General features: G+C 39.1%; 1 protein-coding gene across 3 annotated transcripts in view; it reads right to left on the reverse strand.

The window, feature by feature from the left end:
- Positions 1 to 8,936: 8,936 nt before the first annotated feature.
- MAFF (MAF bZIP transcription factor F) overlaps positions 8,937 to 23,942 on the reverse strand; it is a 28,142-nt gene continuing 13,136 nt past the window's right edge. For all 3 annotated transcript variants that reach the window (XM_083365797.1, XM_083365799.1, XM_083365798.1), the window contains 2 exons: positions 15,511 to 15,594; positions 8,937 to 12,308 (listed from right to left, as the gene is read on the reverse strand). In XM_083365797.1, the coding sequence (XP_083221923.1) occupies positions 11,895 to 12,308; positions 15,511 to 15,546 (450 nt within the window). In that variant the 5' untranslated portion in view covers positions 15,547 to 15,594 and the 3' untranslated portion in view covers positions 8,937 to 11,894. The remainder of the gene's footprint in view (positions 12,309 to 15,510; positions 15,595 to 23,942) is intronic.

Genomic DNA, 23,942 nt, shown 5'->3' on the forward strand with positions numbered 1-23,942 from the left:
CATGGGGCTGCTCTTGAGGACCACTCGGAGGCTCCAGCTGGTACAGAATGCAGCCGCGAGAGTTGTGTTGGGAGTCTCCCGACACTCCCATGTTACACCTCTGCTCCGTGAGCTGCATTGGCTTCCAGTTGTCTTCCGGGTCAGATTCAAGGTGATGGTAATGGTCTTTAAAGCCCTACATGGCATGGGTCCGGAGTACCTTAGGGATCACCTGCTGCCGGCATCAACTTCCCTCCGCCCTGTGCGCTCCCACAGAGAGGGCCTCCTCAGGGTGCCACCGGTCAGAGAATGTCGCCTGGTGGCCCCCAGGGAGAAGTCCTTCTCTGTGGGCGCGCCGGAATTGTGGAACCGTTTGCCGGTTGATCTCCGGATGGCGCCCGACCTTCGCTCCTTCCGACGCGATCTGAAGACCTACTTGTTCGAACAAGCCGGCCTGGCCTGATGGGTGATGGGTTTAGATTATAATATTGTTTTAATGTATTTTAATTCATTGTTCTTAGTTTCTGGGCACCTGTTTAATTTCTTTTAATGTTTGTATTCTTGTATTTTTATATGTTTGCCCTGTTCACCGCCCTGAGTCCTTCGGGAGAAGGGCGGTATACAAATAAAATTATTATTACATTATTATTATTATTATCTTTGCAGTAGAGGCAGCTGATAGCATGGAGGCTCAGTAGAGTAGGAGGACTGAACTGAACACCTAATTTCTGCCTGAAGAACACAGATTACAGACCCTAGATAAATAATCTGTCCTTGTAGACTAGTGAAAAGAGTGCTGCAAAAGACAGCTGCAAAACAAGTGTTGCACTGAACTAAGCCAGACATGCTGAGATGAAAGGAATCTCAGATGCACTTGCCCTGAATGTACCACCACTATTTTTGATTTTTAGATATATCAAAACTAAAAATACTTTGCCCCTCCACTATCGCATAATTCTGTTGCTATCCCTAGGATTGCGGTGGAGGGAGGGTTGGCAGCTGTAACACACAGCTGGCTCATACTTAAGTGATTATCTACTAGGACACTTAGATCTCTCACAGTCATTACTGTTGAGCCGGATAAAGCCTATTCTATACTATACTACTATATTATACTACATTTCTTCCCTAAGTGTAAGATTTTACTTTTATCACACTGAATTGTATTTTGTTGGAGAGGGCCCAATGTTCAAGTCTATCAAGAGCCTTCTGTATCTTGAATCTTTCTTCTAAAGTGTTGGCTATTTCTCCATCTTGGTGTTGTCTGCAAATTTGATTAGATCCCTTTCTATTCCTTTGTCTATATCATTTATGAAGATGTTAAAAAGAACTGGGCCTAAGACAGAACCTTGAGGTACTCCACAGCATGCTTTCCTCCATTTAGATGTAGATCCACTGAGGATGACACACTGAGTGTGGTTGGTCAGCCAGTTACAAATCCATCTGGTGATGATCCTGTCTATCCCACAGTTTTCTATCTTACCAAGAAGTGGACTGTGGTCTACTCTGTCAAATGCCTTAATGAAGTCAAAGTGAACTACGTCTACAACATTTCCCTAATCCACTAATTTAGTCACCTTGTAAAATAAGGCAATAAGGTTTGTGTGGCATGATCTGTTGACACCTGCTGCCGGCGTCAACTTCCCTCCGCCCTGTGCGTTCCCACAGAGAGGGCCTCCTCAGGGTGCCTCCGGTCAGAGAATGTCGGCTGGTGGCCCCCAGGGGGAGGGCCTTCTCTGTGGGCGCTCCGGCTTTATGGAATCAGTTGCCGGTCGAGCTCCGGATGGCACCTGACCTTCGCTCCTTCCGACACGGTCTGAAGACCCATCTATTTGAACAAGCCGGCCTGGGCTGATGGGGGATGTGTTGGGGTTTTAATGGGGATTTTTATATTATTATTGATTGTTTTAGCTGGGCTACTATTTAATTCTTTTTAATTTTTGTATTCTGTATTTTTATATATGCCCTGTTCACCACCCTGAGTCCTTCGGGAGAAGGGCAGTATACAAATATAATAAAATAAATAAATAAAATAAATTCTTTTTGTCTATTCTGGATCTTTTTGATAACTGTAAATGAGAAAACCATTAACATCTATTTCCTTCTACTCTTCATTGCTCTTTTGATTGAATTTTAAATTTCCCTTGATGGTTTTCCAATAATTCCTGGTATGTCAACCATTTGTCTTGACCTGCTGTTTCTCTTCTGTGGCATACTTCTTGAGCTGAGATCCACAGAGTTATTTGGGGGCATGATTTGGCTATATATCTATACTATATTCTCAGTGTGGTACAACTAATTAAATTGTTTTTAAAATCAACATTTTAACTTCATCATATCATAGGTATCCATGCTATCCAAACCTCAGGTGATAATCCTCTAACTCTAAATATCTCATGTTTCTCAGCAGCATCCATTCTTTCATCCAGACCAACGACAAGTTACAAAATAAATCTCAAATCCAGTAAACTCATACCTCCTCTTTCTTTTACATCTTGTAACAATCCTTGTTTCCAAATCTCCTTTGTAAAATCTATGTTCCAGAAGTTATTTCCTACAATAGTTCTACTTTTTTTGGATCTAAAGTTGATTTCACTTATTGTGGGGTTTTTTTTTCAGCCATAGGGTTCATTTGTTTTAGTTCACTTTGCAGTATATGGATTTTATAGGATTTAAAACGGTTACTGATCATGTTCATATCTACGATGACTTTAATCCAGAATGTTTTCAAGATTATAAATACCAAAACAGCCTCCAGATGTTGTAGGAGTGCACATTTCTCTCTGGAAGAACTCAAAAGTGCTAAAAATCCCAAGCGATGATCTTTTACAGAAAAATATACCAGATGGCCTAACAAACATGGTTCATTTGGCATTGTCTGGGTGTAACTGGATCTGCCAAAACCCACCAGCTGAATCAAGCACTGAGAGTATCCAAACACCTGCAAACTGTGGAAGAATATCAGTTGTAAAGAAAAGGATATGCATTTCTTTTTTGACAAACTTGTTCTGCCCTTTCTGGTCTGAGTTATGTATAAACGTGATTTGAAATGATTCAGAAAAAGTGCTTTGAACCTTGTGCAAGCATTTCTTTGCCATTTGTTTTATAAGGAGGGCCATTTTTCAGAATTCTTTGCAAACCTGCAAAAAAGATGCTTTCAGGAATGCAACTACAAACACTTCCATTTTTCTTGAGTACCAATGATGATTAATTGATTATTTCAAACCTTTCAACACTGAATTATCCTCTGGATCTATTTTTACCTTGGGCAGTAGTACAGATGATTCCACTGTGGCTCTATGGGTCCTTTTTTAAAAAACTACCTGCATGGGAAGAAACTTTAAGCTTTCCATTTCTTTGTCAGGCTTCCCAATGAAATCTTCATATACACATACACGTTGCTTCTTGGCCTAGAGATGAGTATTATGTAGACTAGTGTTTCTCAGCCTCAGCAACTTTAAGATATGTGGACTTCAGTGCCCAGAATTCCTCAGTCAACTGAAGAATTAATTAATTAAGCCAATGCTTGATTCAAATACAGTAATATTCCTGTCCAAAGGTCTGACCACAGAGTATATACATTTTAGATTCTGTTCCTCTGATTTTGGAACTGACTATAAAATACCCAAGGCAATATGAGGTCTTCTTCTGAGGTCACGGTTGGAAATAAAATATTTTTGAAAACCTCTGCAGAAAGATTGTGAAATCAGTGACAAAAGCATCAACTTTAAGACACACTTCATGTACACTGATTTGTAAAGATACTTTCCATAGTCTGGCAGAAAAATTAAGGGCATACAGCTGCTCGTCAAATGAAGTGCTTTATGTTATCACTGTTTTTATTTTAGTTAATTTCTCCTGCCACTTCGTCACTATAGATAGCTGTAAAATATTCTATTTATGATAAGCACGTTTCTCAGAAGAACGTTTCTGGCTTCTGTGCATGACTTCCCCAAAATGACATTTCTAGTACTTCCTTCAGTATTAGTGTAGATTTACTGATTTTATTTATTAAATTTATTGGTTGTCCTTCTTACCATGGGGTAACTCTGGGCAGCTCACAATATTAAAAGATGCCCTTGAGCATTGAACAAAGTTGGTCTGATGCGGCTTTTCCATTTCTGTACACCGTAGCTTTCTTTGAATGTCCTTGATGGTTCAAAGATTGTTGTCATGTCCACTGCCCTTCTACAGCTAAAGCAGCTTCCATTTGTAATTTTTAGGATAAACTCTTCTGCAAAATACAATCTGCCTATCTGTAATAGTTTCATTTCTCTTGTCTTTCAACTCAGTTGTCTGTTTTCACCCACTTTTTAGATAGCTTCAGGCTTTTGTATGTGAGAAGCTTTTGTATGGATTGGGGGTTTGGGGGAGACAAAAGATTATTATTTTTTCCATGAGAAAGAGTCATTGTTATCCGCAGCAGCAGATTTGCTGTTTACTCCTTTTGGTTCATGTTGGAAATGAGGGTGCATACCTGGATTCCTCCATTCGCCATCAGTTTGTTAGCAATGTTGGACTCAACAACTGTTTCCAGTTATACCATCTAATAACCTACTGAAATCAGTCTGGTGGAAAAATTCCAGGAGGCCAAGTCTCAAAAGTGAGAGGATTTTAAGTTTCATTTCATAGGAATCTCTATAGCTGCAACATGGTTTACAGTGTTGACACTATTTTTGTCCTTTACAAACTGACCTGAGAGTTGCATTCGAACCATAACAAGTTAATTGCAATAACTAAATGTATAAACTGTTTGTCATCCTTCATCTGTTTTTCCAAGAAGATGGCCTCCTTCAACTGTGGGATCTAACCATAAATAGAATTGGCGGCTCTTTCTATTCACTTATTAGGATTGCATTTCACTACAGTGAAATGCATCAATTCAGATTCATTTACAGCTCATTGTAAAGTTTTGATATTTAGACTGGCAATTCATTATTATGCAGGACGTGGAGATTGCAGGTTGTCTTTGACTCCTAAGCAGAAAATATATGGTACCAAACTGCTGATTGAGGAAATACTGTTCCAGGTAACATGTAAATACTACTTAACATGGGTTTTGCCAAGAAATCTTCCCACTCTGTCCCACAGGTATTTTTCCCCCCAAAACTGTGACTACTGTAGTCATGTTTGATTTAAATAGGCCAAGTGCAATTTACTTAGAAACTCATTGATTTTGAGCTGCTGGTAGAACCAGTCCCTTAAGTAACTTCTCTCTCTCTCTGTGTGTGTGTGTGTGTGTGTGTGTGTGTGTTTGTGTGTGTGTGCGCGCACACACACACGGGCATGCTTTTCCCCTGTATGTAAATAGGAACTTTTTTATAATGATGAAAAGTCTATGGAATGTAGAATAGGCAAGTTCAGTTGCCAAACTCTGACCTGTAGGCCACATTCCAGGAGGTGTTTCTTTCCAGCTGCCTTGCTCCGTCGTTTTAGAACTGCTTTTATCTGGCACAGATTACTTATTGATCTGCCTATGACAAGAGTCCCTGTGTCGCTATTTTAATACTTTTGCACACAGGGCAGTTGTAATTTTTTTTCCTGCTGCTGCTTTTTTGGTTAGATGTGCACAGCTGCGACTATTGTGGTTTCCTTTAGTCAGGAACCTATCTATTAATGCATGGTCATTCTTCAGCATCAGTGAGATCTGATTTATCCTTCCAAAACTATCTCATTCAGACATTTTCTTTGAGGACATGTGCCATTTACTTGAAACCCCCAGACTCACTTGCATTATTGAATGTTACAAAAACAGAGAAGGGTTGAACTAAAAGAAATGCATCTCAAAATACAAATGCTCTGGATGAGGCAATTTATATGGTTCTGTTATTAGTGTGTTTTAATATGCAATGAGTTCTGTATGCAAGAATTTACCTGTTTGTTTATAAGAAAGGCCAATTCACTTCTTTACACTTCACACCACGCTTCAGCAATAAATCACTGCTCTTCAAACTTTTAATATCTTATTCAGAACTTGGCAGAAGACGCTTAGATGTGACTCAGGTAAGATAGAATTATTATTGCAGACGAGGACGTCTGAACACAACAGTTGATTACCCACCACAAAGTCAAGAAGTCAGTGCCTTCATAAATCTACATTGCTCCAGAGTTTAAACTTAACTTTTTCTGTCTGCCCTTTGAAGCTAGGAGATATTTGTGTTGTGATTCAGGGTCAGCCTGTGGGTTCGGCAGTTGGGTCGGACGACTCAGAGGAGGAGGACGGGGGTGTTGAAGAGCTTGCTGAGGGGGTTGGACAGCTTGATGAGAGCCCTCAGCCAGGCCCCTCTCACCTGGTCACGACGCAGACTCAGCTGTGTGAGCCTGACAGCGTGGATGAAGATGACCCACAGCTGGCCCTGTTCAAGAACGCCCGACGCAGGAGGCAGTCAATCAGGAGTAAACAGAGGAAGGCAATGGGGCTCCTCGGAAGGAGGCAGAGAGAAGCCACGCCCTGAACTGTATAAAAGGGGGAATGCGTGGGAGGGCTGGTTTGCTGAAGGCAACTGCTTGAAAAGCTCCTGTTTCTTGGTTTGTGTCTTGTTCTATTTGTTTTTGTAACAATAAATTTGGCAGGCATAATTCCAGCCTCTTGCCTTCTTGTAAAAGGGGTTGTCCCTGCTTTTTCTGCAGGGCCGGTAGCAGGCTGGTACAGAACAATTTGATTGCTTTCTTGATACCCTTAGGAGGCCCTGAAATATATTAATATCCAAAGATCTCTAGCCTGGGAACTGCTGCTTCTCAATCCTTACAGCTTGTGTATTGGCTTGATTCAAAACTCAGTCTGTATTTACAGTGGATTGGTGTTTGTTGTGATAGGGAAAAACAAAGCTACAAATGCTTCATTTTGAAACAGTGAGCAAAAGGGGTCCTTAGCGCTGTCTAAGCTTTCTTGCTTTCTTCCAGACATTTCATACCCAAATTAGGTAACATCATCAGTGCTAGTAAGGAATGCAGTTTGCTATCAGTTTATATATATTCTAGTGGCTTCCCTGTCTGTGTTGGTGGAGGTGGATTCTTTGGTTGGGCTATTTGCTGTTGGCTTCTTTGGCAGTTTCTGTTGTGATTCAGGGTCAGCCTGTGGGTTCGGCACTTGGGTCGGACGACTCAGAGGAGGAGGGTGGTGTTGAAGAGCTTGCTGAGGGGGTTGAAGATCTTGCTGATGAGAGCCCTCAGCCAGGCCCCTCCCACCTGGTCACGATGTAGACCCAGCTGTGTGAGCCTGACAGCGTGGATGAAGATGACCCTGTTCAATGACGCCCGACGCAGGAGGCAGTCAATCAGGAGTAAACAGAGGAAGGCAATGGGGCACCTCGGAAGGAGGCAGAGAGAAGCCACGCCCTGAACTGTATAAAAGGGGAATGCATGGGAGGGCTGGTTTGCTGAAGGCAACCGCTTGATTAGTTCCTGTTTCATAGCTCCTGTTTCATGGTTGGTGTCTTGTTTTGCTCTGTTTTATCTTAATAAATTTGGCAGGCTTAATTCCAGCCTCTTGCCGTTTGTAAAGGGGTTGTCCCTGCCTTTTCTGCAGGGCCGGTAGCAGGCTGGTACAGAACAGTTTCTTGATTGGGATATTGTTTGGAAATTGGTCTGACCATTCTAGACCAAGCCAAATCCAAAAACACCAGGGAATTTCTAGAAGTCTGGCACTCTCACAAATCAGCCATCAATAGACACATAGACATTAACAACATATATACACCATGCAAAAGAGACTATCACCCATCCTAAAAAGGAACAAAAAGACCCAAGCACCTCCCCACCAGCAATCAGCACCCAGATCAGCATAGATTAACTCCAAGGTTAACATCAGACCAACAATCAAGTAAACGATACCCCAATCAAGAAATCAAGGACCCCTCATGTCAACCCTGAGCTGCAAATATTCTCTTTTATTAGTACAGTGAGCAAAGTGGTCCATCCACCATGAAGTTACTTGTGCTAGAGTTAAGAAACATATTTGTAGTCCTCTTCTCTTATGCAGATAAAATGCTCTACATATTTATATTTAGGAAGTGATCCGAAAAACATATCACCAGGTCGCTGCCACAATTTTTCCTCAGGACTTTGGCACTCTGTCATCCATTAGAAAAGAATAAAGAAAAATAAATGACTCTGACTTTGTTCTCAGTGTACAGAAAGAGAGAAGTCTTGACAACTCAGCAGAGTAACCATGAGAAGGGCTTCTGACTATCTGTTGCCATCTAGCCGTTCCATGAATATTTGCAGTCCATATATATTGAAATGTTGCATTTATACCCAGGTATGCCTGAGGGGCATGGGGCCGAGTGTGTTTGGGATGGATAAGAAACCATACAGGCTTAAAGGTAGTCTGAAAGAGAAATGGGTAACTTGGATGAGGGGCTCTTGTGTGCGGCATTTGGGTTGTGCAACTGTGAAAGAAAGATACTGAATGCAAGTTAGAAAAATACATTCAAGACTTTGGGTTTGCATTTTGGATCTCAGATTTCACTTCTGCCACAAAATAATGGAAAGCAAATTATTTCTCTTTAGCCTCAGAAGGTATTTGTAGGACTCGAAAATTGTAGTTTAAATGAGTAATTATGTATTCCTAAATTCAGACCTTTTTCATGTTTTACTAAGATTGGACTAATGATTTGTATAGTATTGTAATCTCATTGGCTTTCTCACAAAAATGTGTTTTGTGATTTGCCAAATCACAATAGCACTTTATGATGCACATAAATAAGATATATACCCATCATCCTTAAAAGGTGGAAAATACTCCCAGTAGTGGCTTCCTGTCCTCCCAACTTCACGCGGTGTTGACAAGTGCTGAAAGTGCAGGGCAGATTCCCTACTACAGGTATGTCTGCAAATGATCAACAGACATAAAATTAACGCTGCATAATTATTCATTTTCAATGAAATTCCCAGAACTGATTCCTAGATCTTCAGCACAATCTCTTTCATTTTCACAAGAAAAGAGCACATATCACTTATTTTCAGTTTCTCCATTTCGGAAAAAAAATCTGGCTTTATTTGTAAATTCTACAAAATACAGAGGAGTCTGGCAGGACACTTACTGTAAGTCAGAAAATAAATAAGTACTTTTTTTTTCTTGCTCTATAGAAGATAAAATGTGATTTGCATATATAAAATATAAAGTACAGCTCTGTACCAACATCCCGGCCGTGCCACAAGGCAGAACGGCATAAAGAATGTGAAAATAAATAAATGCAATAAATAAATCACAGGGTAGGAACAAGGAAAAATAGGGCGACAAGGGTAGAAGCGTTAAAGAGCAAATCCCCATTAAGGATCAAAAGGCTGGAGGGGAAGGATCGACAACACTGTTTTGGAAGCTGATTCCGTGTTAGGGGTAGAAGTCACATCAAGCTGCAGGATGGGTAAACCCATCCATATGTCTTTTTTTTTAAAAAAAATGGATCATATTTGCCACATAAATAAGTCACTGGCACATGCCTGGAAATGATTACCCACAAATACTCACTGGTTCTTATGTTAGCAATGTACATTTAATGGAAAAAGGTACTTTTCCTCAGTCTTCTAATCTAACCCTTCTCCACGCTTTCTACAAAATTACTGTATCCACCATGTCTCCCAGGTGTATAAACTTCCCAGTTTCTTAAGCAATGGAGCTGCCAGTGTCTCTTGGTACAGATGTGCTATTCTCATATTGTCCACGCTTGGCATAAGATTTCATACCCCCTTTAAAATGAGAAGGCAATGGGCTAAAACTGCTTGGCCAGAAAGGCATACAAATGGGCAGTATATCAATAGTTGACTCTGCAAGTCCAGTGTTACTAATATTCTGTGTGTACATGCAGGCAGCTTGGTTTAAATGGCATATGGGATGCATGAAAGCATGGCAAGGAAAGGGAAACAGTACACTGTTTAAGTTTGCGTCTTTACTAAGTTAGCCTTTTGAATGGTATCAGTTTTCTCCAACTTCGTGTTCTCTGCAATTCGCAGCATTTCCAGCCAACATGGCAGAATGCATCTGGAGAACCACTGGACGGTATAAAAGCTGCTACAGTGAAAGGGGCAAGATTGTAATTGTAAACATTTTCTAAAAATTGAACAGTGTGGCTTTTACAGTAAATCCTACTAAGTGCATATGAGAATATTATCTTAAAAGAACAAGAGACAAATACAGTGGCATCTAGGAGAACTTGACTCTTGCCATTGTTCTAGCTTAGATTAAACTAGGTTTTACTTTCATGACAAAATTATTTTTGGCTATGGTTCAAGTTATTTTGCTGCTCTTGTGAAAATGCATCCTTCAGATATAAAGAAGTATTTTGAATTTCATCTACCACACTTTCCTCAGTAGAAATGTATCTTGCATTTTACACGACTGAATAGAGCAAAAATTAGGCCACAAAACAACACAGAGGAACTATATTCCTCACCAATGGTGTTTCCAACGGAAGCCTCTTTTCCTTGTTCTGTGTAAGTGATTGGCCCTCTCTCAAGTTGTTTTTGGGGAGAAAGAAGAAACTGAAATAGACCTGCTGGTTATACCCCATCTCTATGATTAGGACTGATTCTGAACCCCTCAGAACCCCACACTCCAGGCAAATAGCCTGTACTGCTTCTTGGGATGGGCCAACCTTCTGTATAGCTTGGCTCCCTTGAACATAAAATGTCTTAATCTCTGTAATAGTTAGGTATATTTCTTTCCTGAGTTTCTATTTCTAGTCTTTTGCCAATGCAAAAAATACAAAAGGCTCTCTTCATTACATTTTTGTTTGTTGCTATTAGTACCCCTCACGAAACTAATTGTTTTAGAACTCAGTATCTTCTCTAGAAGTTCACTTGCAATTCTGTTGCCCCTTCACTATCCATCAGTCTCACTTGCTTTATCCACGCTACTCTTGCCTCATTTAACACACTCCCTCTTTACTTTTCCCATTTCCTTGTCTCTCTCTTTCCCTCTCCCTCTCTCTCTCCCTCTTTAGAAAGCTGCTTCTATTTTGTCCATAAAACCTCAGCAGAAGAGCATTTTTTACAATCAAGAGTATTTGGAGCACAATTGCATCCACACACAGTTGCAGAGAGATTGTCTCTCCGGTCACTGCAATGTGCATAATTCCTTTATTTCTTCCTAGGATGGGTTAGCAACAACTAATTCTTTTCTTGACATGTCCCTTTTGTGATCTGTTTTTCCACCACCATTGCAGTCACCAAGCAATAATACTTTTTTTAAAATCATTTTTAAATGTCTACTCATCAGAGGCTCAGACTGATTCTTGTAAAACAACAATTTCATGATGAAACGATCAAAAGACTCTGAATTAAACGGTAGGTAACTGGGAACTATGGTTTGCAACAAAAAGCAGACAGAGTTATACATGAATACCTAGACTTATGTCTGAACAGTGCACCAAGAAACTGGGAAATTGATATCCTCTGATAACATCTGGATTATTATAATCACTAGGTTTTAGACCTTCTTTTAAGGCTTTAGTCTTGGCATCTTTCTTTCCAATCAGATAGAAACTATCTGCCTTTCTCTATAATTGCTGTCAAAACTTCTCTGAAGCAGCATTTCCAACTAAGGTAAAGATCTCATCTTCAAATCTATCTGTTTTACATTTAATCAGTCATAAGGTATGAAGCAGCAGAGAAGAAAACAAATATAAAATGGAAAAGAAAAATAGGAATAACTGGCCATTGTAATCCAATTCACAAATAACTGACAGCTAAAATTACACAAGTTGGACACCACTTTCCCACAATCTTCCAATGAAGGCAAGGACTAAGGACAAAGTTCAACATCTAGCCATTTGGTCTTCAAGTCAATTGTGCCTCCTCCAGTGGGTAGAACAAAAGTGGGAGAAGGAAAGAGCCAGTGCAGCTACAGCCGCTTTAGGTAAGAGCTGTGCAGAGGCATGGCAATAGGACTTAGTTCATGGCTTGGCTTGTAAGCACTAGGAGTAGGTGGCCTGGTTGGAACCAGATTTGACAATCGTGATAACGCTGGCAGTTGCCACCTTTGCAGCAGTGCCATGAGCAGTGACTGTGCGGGCAAAGCCCTGCAGCGCTTCATACTTGCCACGCAGGGCGTCCAGCTCAAGGCGCATGGCAGCGTTCTCCCGCGCTAGCTTATCAACTTCCCTTTCTAACTCCGTCTTTTGCTTCTGCAGCTCCTCCTTTTGACACACCCGCTTCACTCGGCAGCTGGCCGCATAGCCACGATTCTTTAGAGTGCGCCGACGTTGCTTCAATCTTGCTACCTCCTCCTTGGACAGGCCTCTCAGATGGTGGTTAAGTTCCCGCACTGACAGTCCCATAAGCTCCTCATCTGAAAGATGTGGTGTGTTCTCACCCATCTCCCGTTTGATCTGTTTAAGAAAAGGATCAGATAGTTGAGAATCAGATGTACAAGTATAGGGAGAATCCAGAAAAAAAAACCAACAACAACTGGAAAGAGAAAGGAGAGCCTAGAAGAATTAAATTTTTTAATTTTAATTTTTTAATTTTAATCTCATTTATATCCCGTCCTTTTCCGAAGACTCAGGGCGGCTTACAATTTAAGCACAAACCAATGTGCTTAGCAATAAAAAAAAACACAAATGGGAACATTTTGTAGCAGTAGTACGTTAGCATTGTTTATATATATATATATATATATATATATATATATATATATATATATATATATATATATATATATATATATATATATATATATAACATATTTTCTACAACATTCTTTGAGTTAGGGTTTTTCCCCTTATATCGTAATAATTATATTATAAATTCCTCATAATAAAAATTAAGAATTTATTATAAGTATTTGATATTTGAAGACTTGAGTAAGATCTTTAAACCATTTAGTCAGGAATAGCTGCCAATGAACTCAATGGAATTTACTTCTCAGTAGAGGGGGTTGTGTACTTAAATCAGTGTCAACTGAATCAATAAAAGTTACCCATCAACTAAATAAGTAGGACCAAAGTATGACTAGTTTAGTCCCTTTGTTTCTTTAAATACTTCTTTGATTTTCTGTTTTTATTATTGCTATTATTTCACAGCAGCAAAAATATAAAAATTTGTATTTCTCATAAGTAATTCCCCCATAACTTCACTGTATTAACCCCTTGATCCACTTCATCGATTAGCATACAGAAATTGCTATCTATATCAATTTCATTTTTTTGTTTTATAAAGCATTTTTGAAAAATGGAATGTTATTTGGATTCATAGGAAAAATTCTAGAAAAGCAACCTGAATATATTTAGCATTGGGTCTGAAGTAGCTCTTTGGGAAAGAAGCGCCACAATCCAGATATCATCACAGAAGATACTCCATTTCTGGGATTAATCAGACAAAACTGATTCAGAGAGCACTCAAAAAGCAGGATCCAGAATGCAAATCTTAAAATTAGTTTGATACAATCCTTTATGTATAGGATCACAGGCCATTTACAATGCAATCCTATGCAGACTATGTAGAAACAGAAGAAAAAAAAATCTGTTTCCAAACTCTATAATTCAGTGGAGGAAGTAGCTATATATATGAGACGTTAGCTTTTGAGAACATCAAGATTATCGTATAACACTGACTAAGCATTGCTCAATATTGGTGTAAGACACATGTGATATTTTCCTGCTGCACTTCAGATGCTACTGGCTGCATTCCAGATCAATTTCCAAACACTTCTTATGAACAGAATTCGCAATTTCTCTGCTTTGAGGTGTTTCTAAGCAAAAGTTAGTGAATCAACACTTTATTATCCTGACTTTTCCAGCTTATGGGAACACAGCAAGAATACCTCTTCCTATTCAAACTGTTTGGGGGCATTAAATAATTAGAACGAAGTGACCACTTAGCTAAGCAATCCAACCTAGTCTGAGTTTCCACACTTAGACCACATATTCCATGAAACTATTTAGTTTAATCAGTAAGCAATTTCTAATAGTGTCGGGAAAACAAAGACATGTAAACCATAGCACAGCATTCTCTTGCAGATCAAGCATTGCTAGAAACAAAGTTATAACTGGATATAATCATTATATTATCCTAATACCTGCTTAGTTACAGGTCTTTTAACAAAATTCACCAGCTTCTGGACAATAATTATAGGCTCCCTAAAAAACCTTGGGGTGAGCATATCTACCCCTGGCTGTTTCATACAAAATCTGTTCTAAATTAATGTGCTTGGTTCCCTCTTCTAGAACAGCTAAGTGGCTAAATACAGTTCCCAAAATTACTTCCCTGGATTTTTGTTTTAAAAATCTTACTGCTAGAGACTGGCAATGAAGAGATGCATTTCTTTCATATAAAGGAGAGGCTGGCCTCCCTTGACAATTTATGTGACTTCTCTGCAGGGCACACCTGCACCAGTCCTTAACTTTACCTGCACACAATAATGGGTTGCTTCTGTCCTCCAGGTTTGTGTTTAAACAAACAATGTGACAATCTTAAGAATGGGGAGCAATACTTTCACTTTTTGTTGTTTCTTTTCTTGGATACAAGCAGGGAAAATACATGGAGAAGCAAGCGCTCTTCTTCAAATATTTCTGAGAAAATTAAAAGGGGGGTCCGGTTGCCAAAATGTGTTTGTGTATGCATATATATGGCAAGAATTTATAGTTCACATTAACAAAGCCACATCAGTGCAATAATTTTCAGAGAGGAAAATTACATTAGGAAAGACACAGAACATCCTTCCCCTTTTGGCTCAATGCTGCTAGAACCATTTCCAAATATTGCGTCCATGCGTGCTTCAGTAACTGTGTGGATTACAGACTGGCTATTCTTTAAAAAGAAGTCCTACATCAACTATTGAAAATAATTTGATTCCATACAAATTTCCACACACATGTTCACCATTTCTGAAAAGAGGGGGAGGGGCAAAGGAGAAAGTCAATAACAACGCAAGCAGGAAGGAAAAAAAATGGTGAAATGGAGGGAACAGAGAACAAGGAAGTAAGGGCACAAAGAAGAGAGAAAGTGAAAGGGGTGGGGGCTAGAATAATTCCAAAGAATATCAGGGGAACGTAGATGTACATAAATTGTGCAGAAATTCTGTAGAATCTGTAAGGTTCACTTTTCTTCCAGTGAGAACTCTGGATATTGGTTTTTTTTTAATGCCAGATAATAATTATTGATTTAAGTCATGATGATCAGTCTCTTATAGCAGAATACCAGAGTTTTATAGAAAGGATATGAAATCAATCTGGCCTGGTCTGATGGGTTTGGGGTTGGATTTAGTTTTAACACAGTTTTATTATTGTATTATATTGAGCATAATTATTCAATTCTCTTTTTTAACTTTTGTATTTATATTTTGATATTTATTGCCCTGTACACCGCCCTGAGTCCTTCAGGAGAAGGGCGTTATAAAAATTTAATAAATAATAAATAAAACCCTCCAGCTTTGCAAAAAATTAGAGAGAAACGTGTTTTTCAAAACTGCTAGGTGTTGTATCATGTGGAGGCCGCGCCCATCCCAGCTCCAGCAATGCAAAAAAAAGTTGTGATACGTCGCAACGTGTCACATGACATGGCAAGTTAGACACCCGTGTGCTAGGTCCTTACCTTTAGGGCTTTGGTTGACAAGCTGTCAGATGACATTTTCTTGTGCGCTCCTGATAGTCCCCCCAGAAACAGCCTGTAATTGAACTGAGAGAGAGAGAGAGAATAGAATAGATTGCTATTCATTTTTCAAAACTGTTGTTATTTAACGCTTGTCCACGGGTTGTGTTTTTCCATTCCTTTTCATCTGTCCACATCTTCCAGTCTCATTTTCCTACAGTCCATCCTGCCTAGTAGAAGGATACAGGATGCTGGCTTTTTTTTAAAAAAAAAATCCTGGAGTCACAATTCCTTACTTCAGCAAGAGCAACTGAGACCCCCAAAGTGCTGAGCCAGTATCTAAACGATTTTGTGGATTTTTTTTTTAAAAAATAAATATTCTGTAAATGCTTTTAATTTCCTCCAAAGCAGTGTTTTTTCAAACTTGACAACTTTAAAGGTATGTGAATGTCATCTCCCAAAATTTTAAGCCCGAAATGAAAGTTTTTGCACGAAACAGCCTACCTAGCCACCCAAGCAAAATATGAGGTATCTCCAGTACATCCTCTCCTCCACTGTATAGTGACTCTATAAAGGACATGCTCTGCAGTTGCCGGAAACACAGAAGGGCAAACATTTCCTGAGAAGAAGGAAACTGAACAGTGGAGAGCCAGCTGACGGGTGTGTCTCTGAAATAGCAGGGCCTGAAAGGAGACACGAGGGAGGGAATAAGAGCAATACATTTTGGTCTTTGGCAGCACAAGAACTTCAGTCCACTGGGGGGAAAAGCAAACTAAGAGAGACGAATAAGTCAAACCCCTACATCCCAAAGGGCAGATGCATGTAAACCGTCACTACTAAGAATTATGCATTAGAACAGTGTTTGAAAAACACTGCATTTAGAGAGCTGTGTCTGCAGTCAGATACATCGATACAACCTGTGGATCAGCTGTTCTCCTCAAAAATTGGGATTATCCTCAATTTATCTCTCTGGGGGAAGCCCATATTTCTACACTGGCAAAAAGGATTCTTATATAGTAAGGCCAATGGCAGCATCTGATATCTTGGAAGATTATGGCCCATAGTTATACTGTATTAATCCTTTTCTTTCTTTCCCCCGCCCCTCAGACCTGGCACCCTGAAAATACCTGGTGGCTGGATCTAGTTGCTCTTTTCACTTTGCACAACAGTACTGTGAGGACAGCAGACCATCTCAAATAATAGTCTTTTAATTAAGTCCTGGAATTCAACATATGACACACCATCCGATGCATGTTAAAAGGTTATACCAGAGGAGCTGTGTCCCAGGATGGTCCAGCAACAAACTACAGATACATTGCTGTTTAGATGGACACCTTCCAATGCAGCTTAAGTAGAAGTAGTGTATAAAATTGGGGACAAATATGTAGAACTTTTCATCCTTTCCTACCATCCTTTATCTTATTTTCTTCAATGATCCTGGCATTTTTCTGAGATTTCATCAATGAAGGGGACATCTTGCTGACATTTGACTCTTTGACATTCTTCTTTGGAAAACTAACCTCCGATACAACTGTGCTATACAGAGATTGCGGCAACTAGCAGTCACAACATTGCATTTTATTCTTGAAAGCTTTCTGGAAACAATATGTGAAGCTCAGACTAAGTCTTTTACGCTTTACTAAATTACTATTCCACTTCAGCTTCAAGGGTTGAGAATTTGTTGTTCTACAGATGTTCCTGGGTTGCAGTTTTCAGCATTCCTCAGAACTGCCCATGAGGTCCCTAGGAATTGTAATTCAGCAATGGCAGACAGCAAGGAGATTCCTTTCTCCTAATATAGAGTTTCTTAATCTTAGCAACTTTTTTTTTTTTTTATAATTTTTTTTATTAAATTTATTATTTAAAAACATTGGACACAGTACCAGCGAGCTGACAAACCTTTTTGTCTACAATGTTTAAATATATATATATATACATGTATATATGTACATCAAAAATACACTTAAATACACTTAGATTACAAATCGGTGAAATACCACAATATTTAAAACAGTGAGCTAGTCTGTAAAACCTAATAGAGACCTTTCTTTTTATCCATCCAAAGATACAATTTGTTCCAAATTCTATAATAGTCTGATTGATCTTTATTCTTTAATTCCAAAGTTAATCTGTCCATTTCAGCGCAATCCCAAATTTTCCTAATAACCTCTTTTTGTCCTGGGATCTCATTCTTTTTCCATTTTTGCGCAAATGATATTCTAGCTGCTGTGATAATATGGATCGTTAAGTATAGCACATCTTTAGGATATTTCTCTTTCGTGATTCCCAACAAGAAAAGTTCTGGACTAAACTCCAGATCTTGTTTCAATATTTCTTTCAGCCAAATCCAAATCATTCTCCAAAATTTTTGTGTTTTACTGCAAGACCACCACGTGTGGAAGTATGTGCCTATCTCTTCAGAACACTTCCAACATTTGGGAGATACTGTTGTGTACATTTTTGCTAAGCGGGCTGGGGGGAGATGCCATCGGTAAAACATTTTAAATAAATTTTCTTTATACGATGAGGCCAGTGTTATCCTTTTATTCCTATCCCAAATTGTTTGCCAAGTATCTAGGTCGATGTTATGTCCTAAATTGTTAGCCCAGATCAACATGGGGTCTTTCACTTGCTCTTCAAACAGCTTATATCCCAAAAGTAATTTATAAAAATTCCTTATTTGTTTAGAGTCCGGTCCCAATAATATTTTGTCCAATGCTGTTTCAGAGGTATATATCCCCCATTCATTTTTATCCTTCCTAAATCTCGATTGGATTTGTAAGTAGGCCCACCAATCGAGTTTTATACCTTGTAATTCTAGTTCATTCCTAAGTTTCAATTCCCCCTCCTCATTCAGAATATCCTTGTATGAGATTATGTTACCCAAATCAAACAGATTTGGGTAAACTATCGCTTCAAGGGTGGATAGCCAGACCGGTATTTTGGTGTAATTGTGAGATCTAATTTTTTTCCAAGTATTGAGTAGCGCTTGCCTGATCCGGTGTCTTTGAAAATGCAAGAAAAGACCTTGTTTCTCCGTCCATAGGAAAGCATGCCAGCCATATTGCAAATCGTGACCCTCTAAAGTTAATAGTCTTCTATTTCTCAAGATTACCCATTCTCTAATCCAGCTCAGGGCCGCGGCGTGGTAATATAATTCCCAGTCTGGCAATCCAAAACCCCCATTTTCCTTCGTGTCTTGTAAATATTTCAATTTAATTCTTGGTTTTTTCCCCTGCCAAATAAAATTTAGTGATAATTTATCCAAATTTCGAAAAAATTTAGAGTCGAGTTGAATTGGGATATTCTGAAACAGAAACAGGATTTTAGGCAGAATATTCATCTTAATGACAGCGATTCTTCCCAATAATGAGAGTTTTAGGTTTCCCCATCTTTCCAGGTCACCTTTTATTTGATTCACTACACTATCATAATTATCCTTTTTGAGTGAAGTGCATCTAGCCATAATGTTAATCCCTAAATATTTTATTTTCTTGACTATTTCTATATCCGTGATTTCGGCCAGATTACCTTTTTGTTTATTGGTCATATTTTTAACAATCATCTTGGTCTTATTTCTATTTATTCGCAGTCCGGCAACCTCACCATATTTAGATAATTCTTCCAATAGCTTTGGTCCCGTCTGACATGGATCCTCCATAATAAAAACTAGATCGTCCGCGAAAGCTTGCAATTTAAAGGTTTCCTTTTTAATGGTTAATCCTTTTATCTTTGGGTCGTTTCTTATAGTTCTCGTTAATACTTCAAGAGTCAATATAAACAGCAACGGTGATAAGGGGCAGCCTTGCCGTGTTCCCTTTTGAATTTGAAACTTGCTAGATGCTTCCCCATTAATAATTATTTTTGCTTCCTGATTGTCATAAATTGCCCTAATTATATTTATAAATTTTTCACCCATATTCATAAAGCTAAGCTGTTGGCACAAAAAAGACCATTTAACATTGTCAAATGCCTTTTGGGCGTCTAAGAAAAGTAATGCCATCTGTTGTTCGCTATGTAATTCATAGTACTCCAATGTATCTAATATTATTCTAATGTTGTGCTTAGTGTGTCTCTTAGCGAGAAAACCATTTTGATCTGCGTGTATGAAATCATTCAGAAATCGTTTCAATCGTTCCGCTATAATTGATGTAAATATCTTGTAGTCCGAGTTAAGAAGTGATATGGGTCTGTAATTTTGGATTAATGTATGGTCTGTGTTATCTTTCGGAATAAGGGTTATGTTTGCCTCTAGCCAAGATTTAGGCGTCCTTGCGCCTTCTAATACTGCGTTAAATACCTCCACTAGGGGTTGAGCTAGGATATTTTGTAATTCTTTATAAATCTCTGATGGAAGACCGTCGGGTCCCGATGCTTTATTATTCTTTTGTGCATTAATAGCTTTTATCACCTCAGATAGTCGAATTTCCTCGTTTAACATATTTCTGGTATCTTCTGTGACCTTAGGTAGTTTGGCTCTTTGAAAATATTCCTCCATTTTCTCCACACTTGCCTGGCTATCTTCTTTATATAAACGTTCATAAAATTCCTGGGCTATAATTTTTTTTTTTCCTCCTGGTGGAATATTCTCCCTTCCTCATCTCGTAGTTCGTGAATCCAGTTTTTCCCCTTTTGTTTTCCCAATTTGTATGCGAGCCACCGGCCCGGTTTATTTGCATTTTCAAAAAAATTTTGTTTCGTGTTTCTCAATTGTTGTGCCAATTTCTCTTTGTCTAGAATGTTAAGTTTGTGTTTAATCAGATCCATAGATTGCTTGATATTCTCTTTTTGTGGATCTTGTTGGAGTGTAACTTCTAAGCTCTTATATTCCTCTTCTAATCTTTCCCGTTGTTGTCTTTTCCCCTTATTTTTATATACCATATATGCCCTCGCTACCCCTCTCATCACAGCCTTAGCTGTATCCCAATTGTTTTGTACTGAGGTGTCTATAGCTTTATTTTCCTTAAAGAAAAAACTTAGTTCTCTCTCCATCTTAGATTTGAATTCGTCTTCTTTTAAAATTGCTCTTTGAAGCGTCCATCTGGATATTTTTTTGGAACCTTTCCAGATAAGTTTAATAGGATTGTGATCTGCCCAAGTACCTGTCGCTATATGTACCTCATCTATTTCTGAACTAATTTCTTTCGTCATCCACACCATGTCTATTCTAGACCATGAGTTATGTCGGTTGGAGTAATATGTATATTGTCTAGCCTTACGATTTCTTTCCCTCCAGACATCTTGGATATTTAGTTCCTCAGCCAAGTTAAGAAAAGATCTCGGTACTGTCAGAGCGGGCGGCTGTGTGAACGGAGCTCTCTCCTCGCACAACCTCTCACCCAGTGTTCGCGGGGGCTTTTCGGAGCTTCAGGAGGTCCTGTAGGGACATCCGAAGTTGCAGGCAGCCCGGAGAACCTTCATGAGCGGCAGTTCGTGTTGAAGATCCGGAGAAAGTCTGATGCGAGCGAACCGGGGAGAAGGAGGCCAGTAATGGCCGACATGAAGATCTGACAGAGGGACGGAGCTAGCACGTAAGCAGCGGGACAACGGTAGAGCGGAGCTGACGGAGAGTGTATCCGAATATTAAATAGGAAGCGCTTGTGAAAGAGGTACTGGTTCGAAGTGGGAGCCTCACGGAGAGGGAATAAGCGGCGATAGAAGTCTTGAGGGAGGCGTTTGGCAAAAACAGCAAGGGAAAGAAAGCCGAAGACTATATGACTGTATTCTAGCTGGAAAAAAGCTACAACAAGTCAAAGTCTGAGCTTTGGAGCCTTAGAGACTGAACTCTGGATTGTCGGGCGTGGAAAGCGATCAGCTTGGTCTAGTCTGGTCTATCCTGGTAAATTTTGAATTTGTGAACTTTTGAAACTTTTGAAATTCTACTCTACTTGTCACGGGCGGCCATTTGATATAGCAATTTAGTAACTGGAGGTTTGTTTAGTGGGACACCTACTGGTCTTTGACAGCAGAGGAAGACGGAAAAGGTGCCAATTTCTGCGCCGGAAACGGGGGGGGGGGGAAAGAAGAAGAACGTGACTTTGATTATATTCATACTATAGAATTTTATTATATAAATTGCTTAGTTGGTAATAAGTATCTGGTGGTAACTGTTTTATATATCTTTTGTCATAGAGTTAAAAGGTTTATATAAGACTCAGGGTATTATACATTGATAAAACGCTGTTAAAATTGGGGAAACATGACAAGTATCTCGGGAGCAACTAAGCCTAGCGCTGGCAAAAAGGCAGCAGCACAGGGACAGGGGATGGCCTCAAGTCCCTCCAATCAGAAATCTATAGAGGATATGCTGCAAAGGGAAAGATCTAACTCGAATTCCTTTAAAGATTTACATGCCCTTTTGCAAAACCTACACGAGGCAATGGCCAAAAACCACGAGGAGATGAAGAGAGAAATAGGCCAAATAAGAAACGACACTGGTGAATTAAAGGGGAAAATCCAAGCGATAGATGATAAATTTGAAGGGATTCAACAGCAATTAGTCAAAAATGAACAAAGACTTCAAGATATGGAAGCTAGAATGGAAAAAGAGGAAAAGAGAGTAGATGATTTAAATGAAACACTCCTTCAGGCTAATAAGGAATTAGAAACAACAGTCATTTTTCTGGAAGCAGAAAAGGCTGCTCATTATCTACGCTTCCAGAACGTTCAAGAAAAAAGAGGGGAAGATCTGTTGGTCATGATGGCAGAACTGATGGCAAAGGCACTCGGTGTAGGGAAGGAGGAAATGCTGGCGGAAATTGATGAAACATACAGGGTCCAAACTAATTATGCGAGAAGGCACAACCTCCCAAAAGAAGTACATGTAAGGTTAGTTAAAAAATCAATTCGGGATGAGCTTCTGCATAGATCTAGAGAGGAACCATTAGAATTTCGGGGCCAACCAATCACCATCCTTAAACAGATACCTAAAAGGATGAGGGATCTGAGACGCGGCTATCAATTCTTAACATCCAAACTAATAAGAGAAAATGTAAACTTTAGATGGCTAACTCCAGAGGGTATTCTTGTTACGTGGCAGGATAGAAGGCATAGACTGGACACGATAGAGAAGGCAGAAGATTTTTACAAACGCCACTTCCATAGCCAAGAGGAAGTAGATTTAGAAGATCAAGATGGAAGGGAGGTAAGAGAAAGAGATACAATACGTGTGGCAATGGATGGGAAGATCTTAGCTACAGAGGATAGAAGTAACAAATCCGGTGAGTTAACAGAGAAACATGGAACTAGAGACAAGGAAGAGAGAGAGCCCCGAATCACGAGATCCACAAAAACCAGAAATAAGTAAGATGAAGGGAGGTGAGTGTAGTATTATGTCTGTGAATATTAATGGATTGAATTCGCCAGTGAAAAGGCGGAAATTTTTTAATAGGCTTATTCACCAACAATTGGATATCGTGGCAATACAAGAAGTCCATATAAAGGAACAACAAAAATATTTGTTAGTACAACCAAGAATAGGGAACCTATTCGTTTCCTTAGACCGACACAAGAAAAAGAGAGGAGTGGCACTATATGTAAACCCAAAATTGACTGCAAAACTAATTTATAACGATAAAGAGGGTAGAATACTGATAGTCGAGGTTATAATAAATCACAGGAAGGTCATGATGGTAGAGATATATGCCCCAAACCATAACCAAGAACAATTTTTCAAAACACTTCACAATAAGATATGTAGCATTGATTATGAGGAGATTTGTTTAATAGGAGATTTTAATGCTATCCTAGATATAAATTTGGATTATATGGGAAAGACGCTTAGGAAAAAGAAGAGAAGAAATCTTAGCAACTTTTAAGATCTGTGGACTACTACTCCCAGAACTCCACAGTCTTGAGAAGCACTGCCCTAATTATTTAGTTTCATCATGTATGTATTGGTACCTAGTGGCATCATATATTCATCTTCACTAAATTTGTCCAAATGTATAGGCATGTGTTAAGGATTACGCCCTCTATGTCACTGAACTCTTAAGAATATGGATAGCACAAATGACTTTATAATAGTATGATCTCAAGAAAGTGTTTCTACTACTGTCAATGTTCTTAGAAGTTCCCAATCCAGAACTGTAGGATTAAAGCTCACATCTATGCTATATGGGAAATGTAATCTAGTGGGCAGAAGTTTACATTTCAGGTTCCATAAACTATTCATATATGGGAAGCTACCCAAATGTAAAGCCCAGCATATTATTATGTAAAGATCAGACGAAGCTGATATATCTGGTGAGTTCTTGATGACTTTGAAACACCTGTTGTTCAGCCTAATTCTTCTAAGATTTGAAATGAGGTTAAATGTGCCTTAAATTATTTTATTATTTTTAAGTATTATGATGTGGCGAGATGTGAGCAGGAAATTCTTTCAGATTCATGGGAGTGGTCAGATATCTCTACTCCTTTGTTAATTTTAATCTATT

This window comes from Vipera ursinii (genome assembly GCF_947247035.1).
Source record: "Vipera ursinii genome assembly, chromosome: 6".
NCBI lineage: Eukaryota > Metazoa > Chordata > Lepidosauria > Squamata > Viperidae > Vipera > Vipera ursinii.